Here is a 25,507-nt window from a genome sequence, read left to right as displayed (position 1 = left end):
GACTGATGAAACAAATGTGACTTTTGACCCAGTATATCTTTTCATATTAGACTCACTTGATTCCAGTGTCTTCCTTTCCGTCAGAGTGGGGTCACTCTACACAGTAACCAATCACATGGCTTGTATCAACTCAGGCCCTGACATGATAATAAATGCTGGTTGTCTGAAGAAATGGTGCTTTGCAAATAAGTTCTCACAGTGTGGCAGTTGTATTATTCCTGTTATTAGTCAATAATAAATGTATTATAACATGCTCATCTCTCTGTTTCTCCCTCTCCATTCCTCCCTCCCTCCCTCCCTCCCTCCCTCCCCGTCCTCCCCCAGTCTCTGGTCTTCCTAGCCTGTATATCAGCTGCTGGACTAGTCCTGAGCCTCCTGCTGCTGTCTGTCTACCTGACCAGTGTGTGCTGCTGCAGGAAGGAGGAGGAGGAGGAGACCAAGAGGCCTGACTCCTGCTGTGTCTCCTGGACCGCTGTCATCACTGGGCTCATCCTATGGTGAGTAGTACCACTGTAACTGATTGTATCTAACAGTACTGTACTACAGTAGTAGTGTTACTGGGACCTTTCTCCAGTCTGTCCCGGGTGAGGTTCATCCTATGGTGAGTAGTACCACTGTAACTGATTGTATCTAACAGTACTGTACTACAGTAGTAGTGTAACTGGGACCTTTCTTCAGTCTGTCCCGGGTGAGGTTCATCCTATGGTGAGTAGTACCACTGTAACTGATTGTATCTAACAGTACTGTACTACAGTAGTAGTGTTACTGGGACCTTTCTCCAGTCTGTCCCGGGTGAGGTTCATCCTATGGTGAGTAGTACCACTGTAACTGATTGTATCTAACAGTACTGTACTACAGTAGTAGTGTAACTGGGACCTTTCTTCAGTCTGTCCCGGGTGAGGCTCATCCTATGGTGAGTAGTACCACTGTAACTGATTGTATCTAACAGTACTGTACTACAGTAGTAGTGTTACTGGGACCTTTCTCCAGTCTGTCCCGGGTGAGGTTCATCCTATGGTGAGAGGTGTTGTCTTATATTACAGAATTACAAGCCAAGGTCTTTTAAGGCAGAATGCAAGGCACAGACGTTCGCTTCACCTAGCCAAATTCCACTAGAAGCAAACCAAATCTAGTATGTGGGGCTCCTTTAGTGTCTCGATCAGGGTTCTACAACTCTGGTTCTGTGATAGTGATGTACCACAGCTGGTATAGCTAATCAAGGTCCTGGCCAGCAGCTAATTAGTCCAATAAAGTGTTTAGGGTTGGAGTGAAACTCCAGGAGGGGAATTGGACAACCCTAGACCGCCCTCATGTGTTCTTGGTAAAGGCTTTGATGTGATCTTTGACATTCAGGAGTTGACCTCTGACCTCATTAACTCACACACACAGGCTGATGTGCTGAAGAGACCAGATGGTCACTTTGGCCTGATCCACTTTGACACCGGATGTTGTGGACTGAGGTCACTGTGACTAACCATGTTCCCTGATGACAGTCCTGCTCTCATTGTGCCTAAAGCAGACTACACTATGCACTGTCTACCCTACACTATCACTAGACTACATTACCCTACACTATCTATTCACGTGTCCTGGGTGTGCACAGAACAGTGTCCATTGAGGCGTTATCCTTTGTCCTCTGAGATTGTGGTTTGCAACATTCACAATGTGCAGTTGTGCATTGTCTCACTGCCACAAGCACAGAGTCCCTTTTTGGATCTGTATGTTGGGCTGCCCACCTCATCACTATAGGACCTGCCCACCTCATCACTATAGGACCTGCCCACCTCAGTGCCCACCTCATCACTATAGGACCTCCCCCACCTCATCACTATAGGACCTGCCCACCTCATCACTATAGGACCTGCCCACCTCATCACTATAGGACCTGCCCACCTCATCACTATAGGACCTGCCCACCTCATCACTATAGGACCTGCCCACCTCATCACACTATAGGACCTGCCCACCTCATCACTATAGGACCTGCCCACCATCACTATAGGACCTGCCCACCTCATCATCACTACTAGGACCTGCCCACCTCATCACTATAGGACCTGCCCACCTCATCACTATAGGACCTGCCCACCTCATCACTATAGGACCTGCCCACCACTCATCACCTCATCACTATAGGACCTGCCCACCTCATCACTATAGGACCTGCCCACCTCATCACTATAGGACCTGCTACCCACCTCATCACTATAGGACCTGCCCACCTCATCACTATAGGACCTGCCCACCTCATCACTATAGGACCTGCTGCCCACCTCATCACTATAGGACCTGCCCACCTCATCACTATAGACCTGCCCACCTCATCACTATAGGACCTGCCCACCTCATCACTATAGGACTGCCCACCTCATCACTATAGGACCTGCCCACCTCATCACTATAGGACCTGTAGGGCTGGGCCCACCTCATCACTATAGGACCTGCCCACCTCATCACTATAGGACCTGTCAGGGCTGCCCACCTCATCACTATAGGACCTGCCCCTCATCACTCCTGTATCACCTCATCACTATAGGACCTGCCCACCTCATCACTATAGGCCTGCCCACCTCATCACTATAGGACCTGCCCACCTCATCACTCCTGCCCACCTCATCACTATAGGACCTGCCCACCTCATCACTATAGGACCCACCTCATCACTATAGGACCTCATCACTATAGGACCCACCTCATCACTATAGGACCTGCCCACCTCATCACTATAGGACCTGCCCACCTCATCACTATCAGGACCTGCTGCCCACCTCATCACTATAGGACCTGCCCACCTCATCACTATAGGACCTGTAGGGGCTGCCCACCTCATCACTATAGGACCTGCCCACCTCATCACTATAGGACCTGCCCACCTCATCACTATAGGACCCCCACCTCATCACTATAGGACCTGCCCCACCTCATCACTCCTGCCCACCTCATCACTCATCAGGACCTGTAGGGCTGCCCACCTCATCACTATAGGACCTGCCCACCTCACTCACCTCATCACTATAGGACCTGTCACCTGCCCACCTCATCACTATAGGACCTGTGGGCTCATCCACCTCATCACTATAGGACCTGTAGGGCTGCCCACCTCATCACTATAGGACCTGTATCCCACCTCATCACTATAGGACCTGCCCACCTCATCACTATAGGACCTGCCCACCTGCCCACCTCATCACTATAGGACCTGCCCACCTCATCACTATAGGACCTGCCCACCTCATCACTATAGGACCTGCCCACCTCATCACTATAGGACCTGTAGGGCTGCCCACCTCATCACTATAGGACCTGCCCACCTCATCACTATAGGACCTGCTCATCACTATAGGACCTGCACCTCATCACTATAGGACCTGCCCACCTCATCACTATAGGACCTGCCCACCTGGACCTGCCCACCTCATCACTATAGGACCTCATCACTATAGGACCTGCCCACCTCATCACTATAGGACCTGCCCACCTCATCACTATAGGACCTGTAGGGCTCATCACTATAGGACCCACCTCATCACTATAGGACCTGCCCACCTCATCACTATAGGACCTGCCCACCTCATCACTATAGGACCTGCCCACCTCATCACTATAGGACCTGCTGCCACCTCATCACTCATCACTATAGGACCTGTAGGGCTGCCCACCTCATCACTATAGGACCTGCCCACCTCATCACTATAGGGACCTGGACCCACCTCATCACTATAGGACCTGTAGGGCTGCCCACCTCATCACTATAGGACCTGCCCACCTCATCACTATAGGACCTGTACTGCCCACCTCATCACTATAGGACCTGCCCACCTCATCACTCCTGCCCACCTCACCTGCCCACCTCATCACTATAGGGACCTGGACCCACCTCATCACTATAGGACCTGCCCACCTCATCACTATAGGACCTGCCCACCTCATCACTATAGGACCTGCCCACCTCATCACTATAGGACCTGTCAGGACCTATAGCCTGCCCACTGCCCACCTCATCACTATAGGACCTGCCCACCTATAGGACCTGCCCACCTCATCACTATGGGACCTGCCCACCTCATCACTATATGACCTGCCCACCTCATCACTATAGGACCTGCCCACCTCATCACTATAGGACCTGCCCACCTCATCACTATAGGACCTGCCCACCTCATCACTATAGGACCTGCCCACCTCATCACTATAGGACCTGCAGGGCTTGAAAGAGAACAACAAATGATTCCTCCTCCCAATGAAAGAGAACATCACATTTTTCTCCCTCCCAAAGTGCTTGATTGAGTTGGCACTGTGAAGAGCTTAATCTTGTGACAGAGCTCTAAGTGCTGCCCACCTCAAGGACCTAGGGCTTGAGTTTCCTCCTCCCAGAAAGAGAACATTTTTCTCCCTCCCAAAGTGCTGATAACATTCCAGGGGGTAATTGAGTTAGTTAGCTGACAAGGGGGGACCCAGCTCTGATTGGTCTCTCTTACACCAAACCTATTGTGGTGCTAAGTGCTATGGCATGATGCTGTTCAGCCTGACCAAGGAGCGCTGTGTAAACTCTTGAATGTCTGGGCTCTGAACGGCTCTCTGTTTCCCATAGAAACGTCACTCCATTAACATTTTAAAGCTCACGCAATTCAGCAACCTACCCCCCTGTAGGAAATACTATCTTAGTATTATGATATGAAATGTGTTAACCCTTCACTGTCTGGGGCCAGACTGCAAACGTGACTTTGTGTTCACAGAGCATTCAGCTTACTACCCATATATGAAATACTATCTTATCTTAGAAAAGCATAATAACATGTTTATTTAACCAACAAGTGCTGCGTGAAACCTTTTCTGTCTGGGTTCTGGTTGGCTTTCACCTCAGTACAGCTGGTCTTGTTACGGTTTTCTTCTTCCTCTTCCTCTGAAGAGGAGGTGTAGCAGGGATCGGACCAAAATGCAGTAACTCATGTCACACCCTGGCCTGACCAAAATAATAAAGAAATCACAAAATACTAAGACCACGGCGTGACAGGTCTAGTGAAACCTCTACTATTGTGGTGATATAACTAAACAGGCTCACAGCTTTCAGTTAACTACTCCTGTAGGCAATAAAATACAACTATAATATTTGTGCCTGGACTTTTAGGTCGAATATCAGTTTCACTTTCCTACAGCCAAGCCAACCTGGAACCTTGGTCATGTAACTTTGGGAATGGCCAAGCCAACCTGGAACCTTGGTCATGTAACTTTGGGAATGGCCAAGCCAACCTGGAACCTTGGTCATGTAACTTTGGGAATGGCCAAGCCAACCTGGAACCTTGGTCATGTAACTTTGGGAATGGCCAAGCCAACCTGGAACCTTGGTCATGTAACTTTGGGAATGGCCAAGCCAACCTGGAACCTTGGTCATGTAACTTTGGGAATGGCCAAGCCAACCTGGAACCTTGGTCATGTAACTTTGGGAATGGCCAAGCCAACCTGGTCATGTAACTTTGGGAATGGCCACCCAAGCCAACCTGGAACCTTGGTCATGTAACTTTGGGAATGGCCAAGCCAACCTGGAACCTTGGTCATGTAACTTTGTCATGGAACCTTGGTCATGTAACTTTGGGAATGGCCAAGCCAACCTGGAACCTTGGTCATGTAACTTTCATGGGAATGGCCAAGCCAACCTGGAACCTTGGTCATGTAACATGTAACTTTGGGAATGGCCAAGCCAACCTGGAACCTTGGTCATGTAACTTTGGGAATGGCCAAGCCAACCTGGAACCTGGTCATGTAACTTTGGGAATGGCCAAGCCAACCTGGAACCTTGGTCATGTAACTTTGGGAATGGCCAAGCCAAACCTTGGTCATGTACTTTGGGAATGGCCAAGCCAACCTGGAACCTGGTCATGTAACTTTGGGAATGGCCAAGCCAACCTGGAACCTGGTCATGTAACAATGGCCAACCTGGAACCTGGAACCTTGGTCATGTAACTTTGGGAATGGCCAAGCCAACCTGGAACCTTGGTCATGTAACTTTGGGAATGGCCAAGCCAACCTGGAACCTTGGTCATGTAACTTTGGGAATGTGTTTTATGGTGTTTATGTAAGTAAGCATTTCACTGTGAATTCTACACCTGTTGTATTCGGCGCATATGACCAATACAATTTGATTTGGTTTCTGTAATTGTCCATGTGGTTGCTGTAATAGGGGAAAAGCCTAGTGACACTAACACATTAATGACCTCCGTCCTCCACCTCTCAGCTACTCACCTTCTCCACAAGAGCCTTAGTGACTGGATGCTCTGTCCTGGTCTTAAATGAGGTCCTGTTCTTGTTAATGTGATTTGGGAATGTGGTTTGGTTTCCTGTACAAGGTTATTTTCAGATGTGGTCTTCCATAAATCAACAAGCTCAATAACAGTCGTTTGTCTGATGTAGCTCCTCTCATCTGGTGGCTGAGTTGTTGGACAGGAGACTTCTACTGAAAGATGTTTCAACGTTGACTTGGAGGGAAACGGTGTCCTTGGTTCGCTATAGCTAGTAGGGTTTAGTGCTGGGCTGGAACAAAAGTGTGTAATGCCTGTTGCAGCCCCCAGGACTAGTGCCCACCGGTTGTTTTTATGTTGTCTAATGGTTTTTATTATAACCCGAAGACTTTAATCCAATAGCCTGTCTTTTTTATTTCTCTGTCCTTTGTGTTATGAGTCACATGGTTTTTATGATTGGATGATGTCACCGGGCAGTTTCATGTTACATCACATGTTATTCCATTCTATTACCTTCTCTAATTGGAATATATCATTCTGATTAACTTGGACTGTTGTATCATTCAACCAGGTCTAACATGTTAGATGGTATGGGTGGAGGTAGTGTTGTATCATTCAACCAGGTCTAACATGTTAGATGGTATGGGTGGAGGTAGTGACTGTATCATTCAACCAGGCCTAACATGTTAGATGGTATGGGTGTGAGGTAGTGACTGTTGTATCATTCAACCAGGTCTAACATGTTAGATGGTATGGGTGGAGGTAGTGACTGTATCATTCAACCAGGCCTAACATGTTAGATGGTATGGGTGGAGGTAGTGACTGTATCATTCAACCAGGTCTAACATGTTAGATGGTATGGGTGGAGGTAGTGACTGTATCATTCAACCAGGCCTAACATGTTAGATGGTATGGGTGGAGGTAGTGACTGTATCATTCAACCAGGCCTAACATGTTAGATGGTATGGGTGGAGGTAGTGTTGTATCATTCAACCAGGCCTAACATGTTAGATGGTATGGGTGGAGGTAGTGACTGTTGTATCATTCAACCAGGCCTAACATGTTAGATGGTATGGGTGGAGGTAGTGTTGTATCATTCAACCAGGTCTAACATGTTAGATGGTGTGGGTTGAGGTACTGCCTGTTGGATGTGTAAGGGAATTCAGCCCTATGTTTATACAAGTGACCACAGGAAACATCTTTGATCAGAGGTTAGTGTGTTTAATAAGGATTGAGACCTGGAGTTTACACTTTACTTCTTTTTTTTGTATGCAATTTACAAACAAGACACTCAGTTCTCAAGATGGTGTTGCCTCTTAACTTTAATACAACATAAACTCATAAATAATAGTTGCTAATACATAAGATGTTTCTGCTAGGCGGAGTTCAGGTTATTATTATTATCCCAATCCTTCTTCCTTCTATTGCTATCATGTGCTAGCAGAACTAAGACTGGAACATAGCATCAACAGGAACTGAAAATATAGTTTCAACAAGCAGGCATATGACTTTTGTACAGTTGACCTCTTCATGCACTTGCAAAGTGTCTACCACTGATTCTTAATCTCAAGCTGAAGCAAAACATTAATCATTCTACTTTTGTCATCACATGAGGTAGAATTGTAGTGTACAGATATTATAACATGTTCAGATGATTCAACCAGGCCTAACATGTTAGATGGTATGGGTGGAGGTAGTGACTGTTGTATCGTTGAGTCAGAGTATGTGAGTGGAGTGGAGCTGGAGACAGGAGTGGAGTTCACTAAATATGTTCATAAAGAAACTGGTAAACACACAGGTGGGAAATCAAGGTGACTTACAAAGATGAGGAGGACCAAGAGAGGGAGTGAGGTAATGTAGTGTTGTCACGGATCCCTCCAGAACTTTCATTACACACACCTCTCCCCTATTCCCACTGATTGTATTTGTATATATGTGCCCTTTGGTTTCCATTGGGCGGTAGATTATTGTTACTATGTCTGTTGGTGTGTGTGAGTGCCTGTGCTGTGTGTTTTGTCTTTCGTGCCCTTGTGGATTGCGCAGATGATTACGTGGTCTCGTCCCGTGTGTTAATCATTGTGTGCGCGTGTTATTTATTCGAGGTGCTCCTCGCTCTTTTGTTTTGGGTGTCTACCCTGTGTTTTGGTACATGTTTGTTTGGTCTTCGTCCCCGTGCCTTTACACGGCACGCCGTCATTTAGGCTTCATTTCAGAAAACTATTACGCATTCCTGCGCCTGTCTCTCGATCCTTCAAGCCAACGTGACAAGTGTCCACAACTAAAGATTCCGGAAACTGAAAAGACACGTATCCCAAAAGCATGATGGGATACTTCCTACGTGCACATGCTAACAGAAAGGAATGAGGTGTGTAGATAGCTGTGTCATTGTAGCAAAGTATTTATTTACAAAAAATCTTAAAAGTTTAATTCATTTTTGTTTATTATTTATACAATAGGTCGTAATTGATTGTGGCTCAATAGGCATGGCATATTTCCATTTTCAAGGAGCTTTCCGTTTTGATTGGGTTATTTAGCCTAAAAACCTTCAGGCCTACCTACTGTATGGAAAACATAATTAAACTATCTCAGCCTGGGGTGTTTAGCATCCCCATTGGCCCTGCCAGTGTAGAGAGGATAGTCTCCTCTGCTGGCCGGATCTCCAGAAACCATTGCATGAGCATGAAGCCACAGACTGGCCAATCTCATGTTTCTAAAAATGAATTCAAAGGCACTGTAGACTGAGACTTTATTTTAATTTGTATTTAATTCTAAATAAGTCACAACTTATAGACTATAATGATTTAATACAACTAAATGTTATTTAAATGCTGAGAGCTTTATGTCCCTACCAGCCTATTGTGTCCCACTCGCAAATGCTTCATAATGTATTTCGTTGTAGGTTATAGCCTTGAAATAGTAAACTACTTTAGACAAGAGCCCTATGGCCAATGGCACCCTATTCACTATACAGTGCACTGCTTTAGACCAGAGCCCTGTGTACACTATATAGGAAATGGGTTGGTATTTGGGACGCAAACAGAGATCCTCATGCAGGAAATGCCGAAATCTGCACCCGACACAACAAAAGTAGCTAAGGTGCAGTTAGATAAGTGATTTGCTCTCTCTGGCGAAGGTGTGACTGAACGCTTGGCAAATAAATGACTGTCCTTTATGGATCTAAGTATGCTGAGGTGTCTTCCTTCAGTAGAGATTTTAGTGCAGCTTTTGTATGCAGATCTGAGAGAGAGGGTGAGAGAGGGATAGAGAGAGAGAGAGAGTGATGGAGAGAGACAGAGAGAGAGAGATGGAGAGAGACAGAGAGAGACAGAGAGAGAGCAGAGAGTGATGGAGAGAGAGGGAGAGAGACAGAGACAGAGAGAGCAGAGAGTGATGGAGAGAGTAATGCACAGTAATGCTATCAGGGTACAAATTGTATTTCATAAAGCCTGCATGTGCTGGGTTTGAACTTTTGGGACTATTCCATTGGTTACATTGTGCCAAGGAGGCAATCCCGATCAAGTACAACTGGGAGAAAACATTCACTTTGAAGTCATGTGTGTGGCAGCACTGTACCTCTATAGCTCAGTGTTATTTAACCCTGGTCCTGGGGACACAGAGGGGGCACGTTTTACACACTCGATTCCACTAACTCATCATCAAACCTTTGACTAGTGGAATCAGGTGTGATAATGCCAGGGCATGCTGGAGTAATGGACGGTAGAGAGACAGGACCGTCCTAGTCTCAGGGTTCTGGAGTAATGGATGGTAGAGAGACAGGACCGTCCTAGTCTTAGGGTTCTGGAGTAATGGACGGTAGAGAGACAGGACCATCCTAGTCTCAGGGTTCTGGAGTAATGGATGGTAGAGAGACAGGACCGTCCTAGTCTCAGGGTTCTGGAGTAATGGATGGTAGAGAGACAGGACCGTCCTAGTCTTAGGGTTCTGGAGTATGGTTATGATTATGGTTATGATTATGGTTATGATTATGGTTATGATGCTCCAGAGACAGGGTGCACAGTGGTACATACTCTCTCTTTCTCTCTCGCTCGCTCGCACACACACTCACACACACACACACACACTCACACACACACACTCACACACACTTACAGGATGTGTTTCCGTCATAACACCTCTCCCCCTCCCCCCCTCCCTGCCTCTGGCTCTCCGGTGGGGGGTGATAACAGTATGCTTGTTCTGTCCATCTGGCTGCCTGCATCTGTTTAAAGATGTCTTATATTCATTCTGTGGTGTGGACCGTAATATAATGCTTTTATTGCAGCAGGTGGTGATACTCCACAAGTGCTTCAGTGAACATATTAAACCAAAAGTGTAGGCATTTACATCAGAAGTGTTCTACCTAGTAACAATGATTTAAATGTGTTGAATCACACATTTCTCTGCTCTGCTACTCTCCCTCTCTCTGTTTTCCTGGCCAGACTCTAGAACATCGGCAGTTAGTTAGGGACCAGACTCTAGAACATGTGCAGTTAGTTAGTGACCAGACTCTAGAACATTGGCAGTTAGTTAGTGACCAGACTCCAGAACATTGGCAGTTAGTTAGTGACCAGACTCTAGAACATCGGCAGTTAGTTAGTGACCAGACTCTAGAACATCGGCAGTTAGTTAGTGACCAGACTCTAGAACATCGGCAGTTAGTTAGTGACCAGACTCTAGAACACCGGCAGTTAGTTAGGGACTCAGACTCTAGAACATTGGCAGTTAGTTAGTGACCAGACTCTAGAACATTGGCAGTTAGTTAGTGACCAGACTCTAGAACATCGGCAGTTAGTTAGTGACCAGACTCTAGAACATTAGTTAGTTAGTGACCAGACTCTAGAACATCGGCAGTTAGTTAGTGACCAGACTCTAGAACATCGGCAGTTAGTTAGTGACCAGACTCTAGAACATCGGCAGTTAGTTAGTGACCAGACTCTAGAACATTGGCAGTTAGTTAGTGACCAGACTCTAGGACATTGGCAGTTAGTTAGTGACCAGACTCTAGAACATTGGCAGTTAGTTAGGGACCAGACTCTAGAACATTGGCAGTTAGTTAGTGACCAGACTCTAGAACATTGGCAGTTAGTTAGGGACCAGACTCTAGAACATGTGCAGTTAGTTAGTGACCAGACTCTAGAACATTGGCAGTTAGTTAGTGACCAGACTCTAGAACATTGGCAGTTAGTTAGTGACCAGACTCCAAACATTGGCAGTTAGTTAGTGACCAGACTGAACAGTCTAGAACATTGGCAGTTAGTTAGACCAGACTCCAGAACATTGGCAGTTAGTTAGTGACCAGACTCTAGAACATTGGCAGTTACTTAGAACATTGGCAGTTAGTTAGTGACCAGACTCCATTGAACATTGGCAGTTAGTTAGTGACCAGACTGTAGAACATTGGCAGTTAGTTAGTGACCAGACTCTAGAACATTGGCAGTTAGTTAGTGACCAGACTCTAGAACATTGGCAGTTAGTTAGTGACCAGACTCCAGAACATTGGCAGTTAGTTAGTGACCAGACTCCAGAACATTGGCAGTTAGTTAGTGACCAGACTCTAGAACATTGGCAGTTAGTTAGTGACCAGACTCCAGAACATTGGCAGTTAGTTAGCGACCAGACTCCAGAACATTGGCAGTTAGTTAGTGACCAGACTCCAGAACATTGGCAGGTAGTTAGTGACCAGACTAAAACATTGGCAGCTAGTGAATGACTGAAGGATATGAAGGTCAGTGTGCATACAGGGTGGGATAGGGGTTGGTGCACCATGACAGAGATCCTGGTCGGCTCTGTCCAATACAGTGATTGATGACTTACATCCTCAGGGACACAGAACCTCCCTAAAACCTGTCCCAGTGTGTCTAACCTATGACCTCTAACATAATGACCTCACTGGTACCAGATGTGATGGACAAGTATCATTATTAATGGGGGACATGAGTACAGGTCTACTGGGAGGTAGTAGCATTGTAACGTCTAGGCAAACGTGTCCTGTTACAGCACAGCCTAAAGGAACGGTGAGAATGCATGGTGCCAGACAGGTTTCTGTCTGTGTCTCGTCCCTTGGGGCTGTGGTTTTGGGGGATTTGGGTTGATTTAACCCTTTGACACGTACAAACACACCAGTGTGATCATTCAACAGTGGTCTCTGCAGTGTTCGCTCAAACCGGGGTGATTAGAACACTTTAATTTTTACAACTTGATTGGAGTCCACCTACATGATGATTAGGAAAGTCACACACCTGTCTATATGAGGTCCCACAGTTGACAGTGTATGTCAGAGCAAGAACCAAGCCATGGGGTTGAAGGAATTATCTGTAGAGCTCAGAGACAGGATTGTGTCGAGACACAGATCTGGGGAAGGGTACCAAAAAAGGTGCATTTCTAAATAAAATTATGGGGTATTGTGTGTAGATTGATGAGGGAAAAATGTATTTAATCTATTTTAGAATAAGGCTGTAACATAACAAAATGTGGAAAAAGTGAAGGGGTCTGAATACTTTCCGAATGCACTGTATATATGGTGCATTGGTACCGCTTGCTGTGCAGTAGCAGAGACAACCAACTATGACTTGGGTGGCTAGAGTCTTTTTTAGGGCCTTCCTCTGACACCGCCTGGTATAGAGGTCCTGGATGGCAGGGAGCTGGGTCCCAGTGATGTACTGGAGTCATTATCCATGTCAGAGGAGCCTGTCCATTCTGAGGTACAGGTCCTCTGACACCGCCTGGTATAGAGGTCCTGGATGGCAGGGAGCTGGGTCCCAGTGATGTACTGGAGTCATTATCCATGTCAGAGTAGCCTGTCCATTCTGGGGTACAGGTCCTCTGACACCGCCTGGTATAGAGGTCCTGGATGGCAGGGAGCTGGGTTCCAGTGATGTACTGGAGTCATTATCCATGTCAGAGTAGCCTGTCCATTCTGGGGTACAGGTCCTCTGACACCGCCTGGTATAGAGGTCCTGGATGGCAGGGAGCTGGGTCCCAGTGATGTACTGGAATCATTATCCATGTCAGAGTAGCCTGTCCATTCTGGGGTACAGGTCCTCTGACACCGCCTGGTATAGAGGTCCTGGATGGCAGGGAGCTGGGTCCCAGTGATGTACTGGAGTCATTATCCATGTCAGGGCAGCCTGTCCATTCTGGGGTACAGGTCCTCTGACACCACCAGGTATAGAGGTCCTGGATGGCAGGGAGCTGGGTCCCAGTGATGTACTGGAGTCATTATCCATGTCAGAGCAGCCTGTCCATTCTGGGGTACAGGTCCTCTGACACCGCCTGGTATAGAGGTCCTGGATGGCAGGGAGCTGGGTCCCAGTGATGTACTGGAGTCATTATCCATGTCAGAGCAGCCTGTCCATTCTGGGGTACAGGTCCTCTGGGCATAATGGCCCAAGTTGTCCTACTACAGAACAGTCCGTTTCAGCAAGGTGGCTCGGTAACCATGCCAGTGCAGCTCAGCTTGGCTCAGTAGTGTGAAACAGGGTATCAGAGTGTCCTGTACTTGAGAGAGAGAGAGATGTTTCCTCTACAGAGAAAGACGATATATTTAACCAATGTGTCACAACGACACAATGACACATGCTGCTAAGTGTGAAGTCTAGCGACGGGGTGAGGAGACAGATGAGCGGAAGGAAGGAAAGAAGGAGGAGATATTGGAGGAAAGAGAGAAGGAAAGGCGAGATCTATAATCACCCTTCAGAGACCTCTCTTCTTCCTATAGAGAGCTGCAGTGTGATAGGCTGCATATTGCAGACAGGCAGTATTGTGGGATACATCTCATTTCAATAGCACTCTTCTTTGTGCCTTTGATTCAGCCGTTTTATTGGTTTGATTGAGTTACAGATGAAGATGAAACAAAGTGCCCCTCCCCTCAAATCTTTCCCGCAACTCTTTTGTAAAAGCAATTTTGTTTGTTACTTGATTTGGACCAAGATTTAGTTCCAATGTGAACATGAAGAAATTAAAAAAGTTCTCTGTTTTTAATGTTTATTTCTTCTGTTGCAGCTCTGCTGTTGGAGTGGGTTTCTATGGTAACAGTCAGACCAATGACGGGCTGTACCAGCTGACCTACTCCCTCCACAATGCCAACCACACTCTGGGTGGCCTCAACAGCTTGGTAAGATACCAGGACACAGCTCAGTAGAGTCCTGTACACTGGTACAGTTGGCTAAGGGCAGAATTGTAACTTGAGGTCAGTGTGCGTAGCTTCCATTTTCATGCCAGTCTCCCATTGAAATGTTGTTTTTCAATATTCAATACAGCTAGTAGCTATTTGTCTTGTATAACCCCAGTCCTTCTAGCTACAATGTAGTGGTCTGTTGTTATGGACTCTGTAAATATCACTGTAGTGGTCTGTTGTTATGGACTCTGTAAATATCACTGTAGTGGTCTGTTGTTATGGACTCTGTAAATATCACTGTAGTGGTCTGTTGTTATGGACTCTGTAAATATCACTGTAGTGGTCTGTTGTTATGGACTGTAAATATCACTGTAGTGGTATGTTGTTATGGACTCTGTAAATATCACTGTAGTGGTCTGTTGTTATGGACTCTGTAAATATCACTGTAGTGGTCTGTTGTTATGGACTCTGTAAATATCACTGTAGTGGTCTGTTGTTATGGACTCTGTAAATATCACTGTAGTGGTCTGTTGTTATGGACTCTGTAAATATCACTGTAGTGGTATGTTGTTATGGACTCTGTAAATACAACTGTAGTGGTCTGTTGTTATGGACTCTGTAAATATCACTGTAGTGGTCTGTTGTTATGGACTCTGTAAATATCACTGTAGTGGTCTGTTGTTATGGACTCTGTAAATACAGCTGTAGTGGTAAATATCACTGTAGTGGTCTGTTGTTATGGACTCTGTAAATATCACTGTAGTGGTATGTTGTTATGGACTCTGTAAATATCACTGTAGTGGTCTGTTGTTATGGACTCTGTAAATATCACTGTAGTGGTCTGTTGTTATGGACTCTGTAAATATCACTGTAGTGGTCTGTTGTTATGGACTCTGTAAATATCACTGTAGTGGTCTGTTGTTATGGACTCTGTAAATATCACTGTAGTAGTGGTATGTTGTTATGGACTCTGTAAATATCACTGTAGTGGTCTGTTGTTATGGACTCTGTAAATATCACTGTAGTGGTATGTTGTTATGGACTCTGTAAATATCACTGTAGTGGTATGTTGTTATGGACTCTGTAAATATCACTGTAGTGGTTGTTATGGACTCTGTAAATGTTGTTATTATGACTCTGTAAATATCACTGTAGTGGTATGTTGTTATGGACTCTGTAAATATCACTGTAGTGGTATGTTGTTATGGACTCTGTAAATATCACTGTAGTGGTCTGTTGTTATGGACTCTGTAAATATCACTGTAGTGGTCTGTTGTTATGGACTCTGTAAATATCACTGTAGTGGTATGTTGTTATGGACTCTGTAAATATCACTGTAGTGGTATGTTGTTATGGACTCTGTAAATATCACTGTAGTGGTCTGTTGTTATGGACTCTGTAAATATCACTGTAGTGGTATGTTGTTATGGACTCTGTAAATATCACTGTAGTGGTATGTTGTTATGGACTCTGTAAATATCACTGTAGTGGTATGTTGTTATGGACTCTGTAAATATCACTGTAGTGGTATGTTGTTATGGACTCTGTAAATATCACTGTAGTGGTATGTTGTTATGGACTCTGTAAATACAACTGTAGTGGTATGTTGTTATGGACTCTGTAAATATCAAAGTGGTTTCCTTTGTTAATGGAGTGGTTGTTCATCTGTCCCTGTAAATACACTGTAGTGGTATGTTGTTATGGACTCTGTAAATGATCCCTGTAGTGGTGGTTAGGGGTGAAATACTGTAGTGGTGGTTAGCCTGTAAATACAACTGTAGTGGTGTTGTTATGACTCTGTAAATATCAGCTGTAGTGGTATGTTGTTATGGACTCTGAAATACAACTGTAGTGGTATGGTTATGGACTCTGTAAATACAGTAGGGGTATGTTGTTATGGACTCTGTAAATACAACTGTAGTGGTATGTTGTTATGGACTCTGTAAATACACTGTAGTGGTATGTTGTTATGGACTCTGTAAATATCATGTAGTGGTATGTTGTTATGGACTCTGTAAATAACTGTAGTGGTATGTTTTATGGACTCTGTAAATATCAGGTAGTGGTATGTTGTTATGGACTCTGTAAATATCACTGTAGTGGTAGTAACTGTAGTGGTATGTTGTTATGGACTCTGTAAATATCACTGTAGTGGTATGTTGTTATGGACTCTGTAAATACAACTGTAGTGGTATGTTGTTAAGGACTCTGTAAATATCACTGTAGTGGTCTGTTGTTATGGACTCTGTAAATATCACTGTAGTGGTATGTTGTTATGGACTCTGTAAATATCACTGTAGTGGTATGTTGTTATGGACTCTGTAAATATCACTGTAGTGGTCTGTTGTTATGGACTCTGTAAATATCACTGTAGTGGTCTGTTGTTATGGACTCTGTAAATATCACTGTAGTGGTATGTTGTTATGGACTCTGTAAATAACTGTAGGGTGATGAAAATAGAGGGTCTGGTAGAGGACTCTGTAAATATCACTGTAGTGGTATGTGTTATGGTGCTGGTAAATATCACTGTAGCCCGTGGTATGTGAACTCTTTAGATATCAGGGTAGAGGAGAGGTAGAGGAGTATCCAGGTGCAGTAACAGGGTGATGAATAGAGGAGAGGTAGGGGGTGGAGGTGTCAGTAAAAATCAGGGTGATGAATAGATCCCCCAGTCCTGGTAGGGGGTGACTGGTGGTAGAGCCTGGTCCCTTCTGGTGGTGACCTGCTTCCAGCCCGTGGAATAGTGTAGAGGAGAGGTAGATGGAATTGAAGTGGGGGTAACAGGGTGATGAATGGAGGGGGGGTAGAGGAGAGGTATGGAATAGAGAGGTAGAGGGGGTGAGGTGCAGTAACAGGGTGATGAATAGAGGAGAGGTAGAGGGGTGAGGTATAGTAACAGGGTGATGAATGAGGAACAGGGTGATTAAAGGAGAGGTAGGGGGTGAGGTGTAGTAACAGGGTGATGAATAGAGGAGAGGTAGAGGAGAGGTAGAGGAGAGGTAGAGGAGAGGTAGAGGAGTGAGGTGCAGTAACAGGGTGATGAATAGAGGAGAGGTAGAGGAGAGGTAGAGGAGAGGTAGAGGAGTGAGGTGCAGTAACAGGGTGATGAATAGAGGAGAGGTAGAGGGGTGAGGTGCAGTAACAGGGTGATTAATAGAGGAGAGGTAGGGGGTGAGGAGTAGTAACAGGGTGATTAATAGAGGAGAGGTAGAGGGTGAGGTGCAGTAACAGGGTGATGAATAGAGGAGAGGTAGAGGAGAGGTAAAGGAGAGGTAGAGGAGTGACAGGGTGATGAATAGAGGAGAGGTAGAGGGGTGAGGTGCAGTAACAGGGTGATTAATAGAGGAGAGGTAGGGGGGTGAGGTGTAGTAACAGGGTGATGAATAGAGGAGAGGTAGAGGAGAGGTAAATAGAGGAGAGAGGGAGGTAAAGGAGAGTAAAGGAGAGGTAGAGGAGTGAGGTGCAGTAACAGGGTGATGAATAGAGGAGAGGTAGAGGGTGAGGTGCAGTAACAGTCTGATTAATAGGGAGAGGTAGGGGGTCTGTTAGTAACAGGGTAGTGAATAGTCTGGGGAGTAGAGGGTCTGTAGAGAAGGTAGTAATAGTCTGGGGGTAGTAGAGGGTCTGTAAAGGGTAGTAATAGTCTGGGGTAGTAGGAGAGGTAAAGTCTGAGGTAGAGGAGGGTGCAGTAACAGGGTGATGAATAGAGGAATAGTCTGGGGTGGGGTAGTAGAGGGTCTGTTAGTAGACAAGGTAGAAGGTAGTAATAGTCTGGGGTAGTAGAGGGTCTGTTAGTCAGAAGGTAGTAATAGTCTGGGGTAGTAGAGGGTCTGTTAGAGAAGGTAGTAATAGTCTGGGGTAGTAGAGGGTCTGTTAGAAGGTAGTAATAGTCTGGGGTAGTAGAGGGTCTGTTAGAAGGTAGTAATAGTCTGGGGTAGTAGAGGGTCTGTTAGTTAAAGGTAGTAATAGTCTGGGGTAGTAGAGGGTCTGTTAGTTAAGGTAGTAATAGTCTGGGGTAGTAGAGGGTCTGTTAGTTAGAAGGTAGTAATAGTCTGGGGTAGTAGAGGGTCTGTTAGTTAGAAGGTAGTAATAGTCTGGGGTAGTAGAGGGTCTGTTAGTCAGAAGGTAGTAATAGTCTGGGGTAGTAGAGGGTCTGTTAGTTAGAAGGTAGTAATAGTCTGGGGTAGTAGAGGGTCTGTTAGAAGGTAGTAATAGTCTGGGGTAGTAGAGAGGGTCTGTTAGTTAGAAGGTAGTAATAGTCTGGGGTAGTAGAGGGTCTGTTAGTTAGAAGGTAGTAATAGTCTGGGGTAGTAGAGGGTCTGTTAGAAGGTAGTAATAGTCTGGGGTAGTAGAGGGTCTGTTAGTCAGAAGGTAGTAATAGTCTGGGGTAGTAGAGGGTCTGTTAGAAGGTAGTAATAGTCTGGGGCAGTAGAGGGTCTGTCAGAAGGTAGTAATAGTCTGGGGTAGTAGAGGGTCTGTTAGAAGGTAGTAATAGTCTGGGGTAGTAGAGGGTCTGTTAGAAGGTAGTAATAGTCTGGGGTAGTAGAGGGTCTGTTAGTTAGAAGGTAGTAATAGTCTGGGGTAGTAGAGGGTCTGTTAGTCAGAAGGTAGTAATAGTCTGGGGTAGTAGAGGGTCTGTTAGTTAGAAGGTAGTAATAGTCTGGGGTAGTAGAGGGTCTGTTAGTCAGAAGGTAGTAATAGTCTGGGGTAGTAGAGGGTCTGTTAGAAGGTAGTAATAGTCTGGGGTAGTAGAGGGTCTGTTAGAAGGTAGTAATAGTCTGGGGTAGTAGAGGGTCTGTTAGTCAGAAGGTAGTAATAGTCTGGGGTAGTAGAGGGTCTGTTAGAAAGGTAGTAATAGTCTGGGGTAGTAGAGGGTCTGTTAGAAGGTAGTAATAGTCTGGGGTAGTAGAGGGTCTGTTAGAAAGGTAGTAATAGTCTGGGGTAGTAGAGGGTCTGTTAGTTAGAAGGTAGTAATAGTCTGGGGTAGTAGAGGGTCTGTTAGTTAAGGTAGTAATAGTCTGGGGTAGTAGAGGGTCTGTTAGTCAGAAGGTAGTAATAGTCTGGGGTAGTAGAGGGTCTGTTAGAAGGTAGTAATAGTCTGGGGTAGTAGAGGGTCTGTTAGAAGGTAGTAATAGTCTGGGGTAGTAGAGGGTCTGTTAGTTAGAAGGTAGTAATAGTCTGGGGTAGTAGAGGGTCTGTTAGTTAGAAGGTAGTAATAGTCTGGGGTAGTAGAGGGTCTGTTAGTCAGAAGGTAGTAATAGTCTGGGGTAGTAGAGGGTCTGTCAGAAGGTAGTAATAGTCTGGGGTAGTAGAGGGTCTGTTAGAAGGTAGTAATAGTCTGGGGTAGTAATAGTCTGGGGTAGTAGAGGGTCTGTTAGAAGGTAGTAATAGTCTGGGGTAGTAGAGGGTCTGTTAGTTAGAAGGTAGTAATAGTCTGGGGTAGTAGAGGGTCTGTTAGAAGGTAGTAATAGTCTGGGGTAGTAGAGGGTCTGTTAGTCAGAAGGTAGTAATAGTCTGGGGTAGTAGAGGGTCTGTTAGAAGGTAGTAATAGTCTGGGGTAGTAGAGGGTCTGTTAGTCAGAAGGTAGTAATAGTCTGGGGTAGTAGAGGGTCTGTTAGAAGGTAGTAATAGTCTGGGGTAGTAGAGGGTCTGTTAGTCAGAAGGTAGTAATAGTCTGGGGTAGAGGGTCTGTTAGTTAGAAGGTAGTAATAGTCTGGGGTAGTAGAGGGTCTGTTAGTTAGAGGTAGTAATAGTCTGGGGTAGTAGAGGGTCTGTTAGTCAGAAGGTAGTAATAGTCTGGGGTAGTAGAGGGTCTGTTAGTCAGAAGGTAGTAATAGTCTGGGGTAGTAGAGGGTCTGTTAGAAGGTAGTAATAGTCTGGGGTAGTAGAGGGTTTGTTAGTTAGAAGGTAGTAATAGTCTGGGGTAGTAGAGGGTCTGTTAGTCAGGAAGTAGAACAGGGATTATCTCTCCATCTGTCTGTACTAATGGTGGTTCAGCTCCTTTCAGTGTTTCTGGACACATTACTCTCATAACTCCCTCTAAACATCCAGGTTATACACGCACACACACACACATACACACACCACACACACACACATACCACACACATACACACACCACTCACACACACACATACACACACCACACACACACACACATACCACACACATACACACACCACTCACACACACACATACACACACATACACACACCACTCACACACACACACACACACACACCATTCACACCAAGCACACACACACTCCAGATGCTCCAGATACTCAACTAGTCTAAAGAAGGCCAGTTTTATTGCTTCTTTAATCAGGGCAACAGTTTTCAGCTGTGCTAACATGATTGCAAAAAGGTTTTCTAAGGATCAATTAGACTTTTAAAATGATAAACTTGGATTAGCTAACACAACGTGCCAGTGGAATACAGGAGTGATGGTTGCTGATAATGGGCCTCTCTACGCCTGTGTAAATATTCCATAAGAAATCAGCAAATATCCAACTACAATAGCAATTTACAACAATGTCTACACTGTATCTCTGATCTATTTGATGTTATTTTTAATGGACAAAAAAATTGTTTTTCTTTCAAAAACAAGGACATTTCTAAGTGACCCCAAACTTTTGAACGGTAGTGTACCTCCAGGTTGTTTTGTGTACCGGGAGTTTCCCACTGTGGTCCAATGTGATTCCTGGGGCCTGCGATCTATGCTGGGATTGATTGTAGTGAACAGTCCTCCAGGGAAACAAACAGAGACTTCCTTATTTAAACCAGACCAGGAAGTAGTAACAAACATGTTTTATAAATACCATTTGTGGCAGTTGTAAATGCACTGAGGTAGAGTGTTGGAATCTCCCCACAGTTCCTAAAATATCTCCTCAAATGTTTCCCTATTCCAACCAGCTTATCTGGTTTGATGACACTGGGGCGTGTTGTCTGGTAAAATCCCCCCTCTTAAATGAATAGTGGTTCTATCAGCTCTCTGTCTTGTGTCCCAAATGGCACTCTATTCCCTATGTAGTGCACTACTTTTGACCAGCCTGGTCACTATTTAGGGAATGGAGTGCAACTTGAGACACAACCTGTGTTTGTCACTGTGTGACAGTGCTGGCAGCCTTTTCTCTCTGTGGTGAGAGACTGAGCTGAGAGCAGCCCAGGTGCCACACAGCCAGGGGCCGCACAACCAGGGGCCACACAGCCAGGGGCCACACAACCACATAGCCAGGGGCCACACAGCCAGGGGCCGCACAAACAGGGGCCACACAGTCAGGGGCCACACAGCCAGGGGCCACACAACCACACAGCCAGGGGCCACACAGCCAAGGGCCACACAACCACACAGCCAGGGGCCACACAGCCAGGGGCCACACAACCACACAGCCAGGGGCCACACAGCTAGGGGCCACACAGCCAGGGGGCACAGAGTGAAACGGGGCACAGGGCCACTGATGGTTTGGCGGCAGGCCTCGGCCCCATGTAAATAACCACTCTACTCTGGAAACCTGCTAGACGAGGCATTACCTGGGTAGTGTTCAGAAGGTGGAAACGTTTTGAAACGAGAAGGTATACACCTGTCTCTCTAAGAAGACAGATATTCATGTTGTGTTACAAAACATTTTGGGATGTCATGCCCCTTACTGAACAGGGCCCAAGACTATCAGTTCTAGTCTGTTAGATGCAGGGATGAACTGCAGACACAGATTCATACGTTACATTGATAGTTAGCCACATCTCCACCACTATGTGGTTATTTTGGGGGAATTCTTTATTTCTCTCATAAGTTCTCTGAAGGCCATTTGTTACCAGGATGCGCTGCTTAGAAATCAATGAGGAAGTAGGACAAATAAAGATTTTTTTGAGGTTGCATGACGTCAATGAAAAAGAACAATACGGTGTGACTGTTATGGAATTTGATGAATTCTGGATATAATTTACAACAGAGAAAGACCCCAGTTAGCTGGAGACTCTATACACTATACAATATATATCTCTTACTTACAGTATGTCTCTGAATACAGTGTCTCTCTGAATGTATAGTTTACTTTATACATTTACGGTATGATCCAGAGATATGCTTCCACCTCTCCTTCCAGACCAGGTAGACCTATAGACCTATAGGCTGTGAGGCTTCCACCTCTCCTTCCAGACCAGGTAGACCTATAGACCTATAGGCTGTGAGGCTTCCACCTCTCCTTCCAGACCAGGTAGACCTATAGACCTATAGGCTGTGAGGCTTCCACCTCTCCTTCCAGACCAGGTAGACCTATAGACCTATAGGCTGTGAGGCTTCCACCTCTCCTTCCAGACCAGGTAGACCTATAGACCTATAGGCTGTGAGGCTTCCACCTCTCCTTCCAGACCAGGTAGACCTATAGACCAGGTAGAGGCTTCCACCTAGACCAGGTAGACCTATAGACCTATAGGCTGTGAGGCTTCCACCTCTCCTTCCAGACCAGGTAGACCTAGACCTAGGCTGTGAGACCTAGACCAGGTAGACCTATAGGCTGTGAGGCTTCCACCTCTCCTTCCAGACCAGGTAGACCTAGACCAGGTAGACCTATAGGCTGTGAGGCTTCCACCTCTCCTTCCAGACCAGGTAGACCTATAGACCTATAGGCTGTGAGGCTTCCACCTCTCCTTCCAGACCAGGTAGACCTATAGGCTGTGAGGCTTCCACCTCTCCTTCCAGACCAGGTAGACCAGACCAGGTAGACCTATAGACCTATAGGCTGTGAGGCTTCCACCTCTCCTTCCAGACCAGGTAGACCTATAGACCTAGACCAGGTAGGCTGGCTGAGGCTTCCACCTCTCCTTCCAGACCAGGTAGACCTATAGACCTATAGGCTGTGAGGCTTCCACCTCTCCTTCCAGACCAGGTAGACCTATAGACCTATAGGCTGTGAGGCTTCCACCTCTCCTTCCAGACCAGGTAGACAGACCAGGTAGACCTCTCCTTCCAGACCAGGTAGACCTATAGACCTATAGGCTGTGAGGCTTCCACCTCTCCTTCCAGACCAGGTAGACCTATAGCCTGGCTGAGGCTTCCACCTCCAGACCTTCCAGACCAGGTAGACCTATAGACTGTGAGGCTTCCACCTCTCCTTCCAGACCAGGTAGACCTATAGACCTATAGGCTGTGAGGCTTCCACCTCTCCTTCCAGACCAGGTAGACCTATAGACCTATAGGCTGTGAGGCTTCCACCTCTCCTTCCAGACCAGGTAGACCTATAGACCTATAGGCTGTGAGGCTTCCACCTCTCCTTCCAGACCAGGTAGACCTATAGACCTATAGGCTGTGAGGCTTCCACCTCTCCTTCCAGACCAGGTAGACCTAGACCTATAGGCCAGTGAGGGCTTCCACCTCTCCTTCCAGACCAGGTAGACCTATAGACCAGGTAGACCTATAGGCTGTGAGGCTTCCACCTCTCCTTCCAGACCAGGTAGACCTATAGACCTATAGGCTGTGAGGCTTCCACCTCTCCTTCCAGACCAGGTAGACCTATAGACCTATAGGCTGTGAGGCTTCCACCTCTCCTTCCAGACCAGGTAGACCTATAGACCTATAGGCTGTGAGGCTTCCACCTCTCCTTCCAGACCAGGTAGACCTATATAGGCTGTGAGGCTTCCACCTCTCCTTCCTTCCAGACCAGGTAGACCTAGACCAGGTAGACCTATAGACCTATAGGCTGTGAGGCTTCCACCTCTCCTTCCAGACCAGGTAGACCAGGTGTGAGACCTCTCCTTCCAGACCAGGTAGACCTATAGACCTATAGGCTGTGAGGCTTCCACCTCTCCTTCCAGACCAGGTAGACCTATAGACCTATAGGCTGTGAGGCTTCCACCTCCTCCTTCCAGACCAGGTAGACCTATAGACCTATAGGCTGTGAGGCTTCCACCTCTCCTTCCAGACCAGGTAGACCTATAGACCTATAGGCTGTGAGGCTTCCACCTCTCCTTCCAGACCAGGTAGACCTATAGACCTATAGGCTGTGAGGCTTCCACCTCTCCTTCCAGACCAGGTAGACCTATAGGGCTGTGAGGCTTCCACCTCTCCTTCCAGACCAGGTAGACCTATAGACCTATAGGCTGTGAGACTTCCACCTCTCCTTCCAGACCAGGTAGACCTATAGACCTATAGGCTGTGAGGCTTCCACCTCTCCTTCCAGACCAGGTAGACCTATAGACCTATAGGCTGTGAGGCTTCCACCTCTCCTTCCAGACCAGGTAGACCTATAGACCTATAGGCTGTGAGGCTTCCACCTCTCCTTCCAGACCAGGTAGACCTATAGGCTGTGAGGCTTCCACCTCTCCTTCCAGACCAGGTAGACCTATAGGCTGTGAGGCTTCCACCTCTCCTTCCAGACCAGGTAGACCTATAGGCTGTGAGGCTTCCACCTCTCCTTCCAGACCAGGTAGACCTAGACCAGGTAGACCTATAGACCTATAGGCTGTGAGGCTTCCACCTCTCCTTCCAGACCAGGTAGACCTATAGGGCTGTGAGGCTTCCACCTCTCCTTCCAGACCAGGTAGACCTATAGGCTGTGAGGCTTCCACCTCTCCTTCCAGACCAGGTAGACCTATAGGCTGTGAGGCTTCCACCTCTCCTTCCAGACCAGGTAGACCTATAGGCTGTGAGGCTTCCACCTCTCCTTCCAGACCAGGTAGACCTATAGGCTGTGAGGCTTCCACCTCTCCTTCCAGACCAGGTAGACCTATAGGCTGTGAGGCTTCCACCTCTCCTTCCAGACCAGGTAGACCTATAGGCTGTGAGGCTTCCACCTCTCCTTCCAGACCAGGTAGACCTATAGGCTGTGAGGCTTCCACCTCTCCTTCCACCAGGTAGACCTATAGGCTAGACCTATAGGACCAGTGAGGCTTCCACCTCTCCTTCCAGACCAGGTAGACCTATAGGCTGTGAGGCTTCCAACTCTCCTTCCAGACCAGGTAGACCTATAGGCTGTGAGGCTTCCACCTCTCCTTCCAGACCAGGTAGACCTATAGACCTATAGGCTGTGAGGCTTCCACCTCTCCTTCCAGACCAGGTAGACCTATAGGCTGTGAGGCTCCCACCTCCCCTTCCTGTTGGTCGGGCTGGGGTGAAAGATGAACATTGTTGTGCGTGGTGGGGGCAGGGCATCAGAGCA

General features: G+C 46.5%; 1 protein-coding gene across 2 annotated transcripts in view; it reads left to right on the top strand.

Annotated features, from left to right (window-relative positions):
- The window catches only part of ttyh2l (tweety homolog 2, like), a 95,128-nt gene that overhangs the window by 9,857 nt on the left and 59,764 nt on the right, over window positions 1-25,507 (top strand). For both annotated transcript variants that reach the window (XM_042317922.1, XM_042317921.1), the window contains exons 2-3: window positions 325-497; window positions 14,238-14,349. In XM_042317922.1, the coding sequence (XP_042173856.1) occupies window positions 325-497; window positions 14,238-14,349 (285 nt within the window). The remainder of the gene's footprint in view (window positions 1-324; window positions 498-14,237; window positions 14,350-25,507) is intronic.

The sequence above is a fragment of the Oncorhynchus tshawytscha genome, unplaced genomic scaffold (genome assembly GCF_018296145.1).
Source record: "Oncorhynchus tshawytscha isolate Ot180627B unplaced genomic scaffold, Otsh_v2.0 Un_contig_2389_pilon_pilon, whole genome shotgun sequence".
NCBI classification, from domain to species: domain Eukaryota; kingdom Metazoa; phylum Chordata; class Actinopteri; order Salmoniformes; family Salmonidae; genus Oncorhynchus; species Oncorhynchus tshawytscha.
This window is presented reverse-complemented; position numbering and strand designations above follow the sequence as displayed.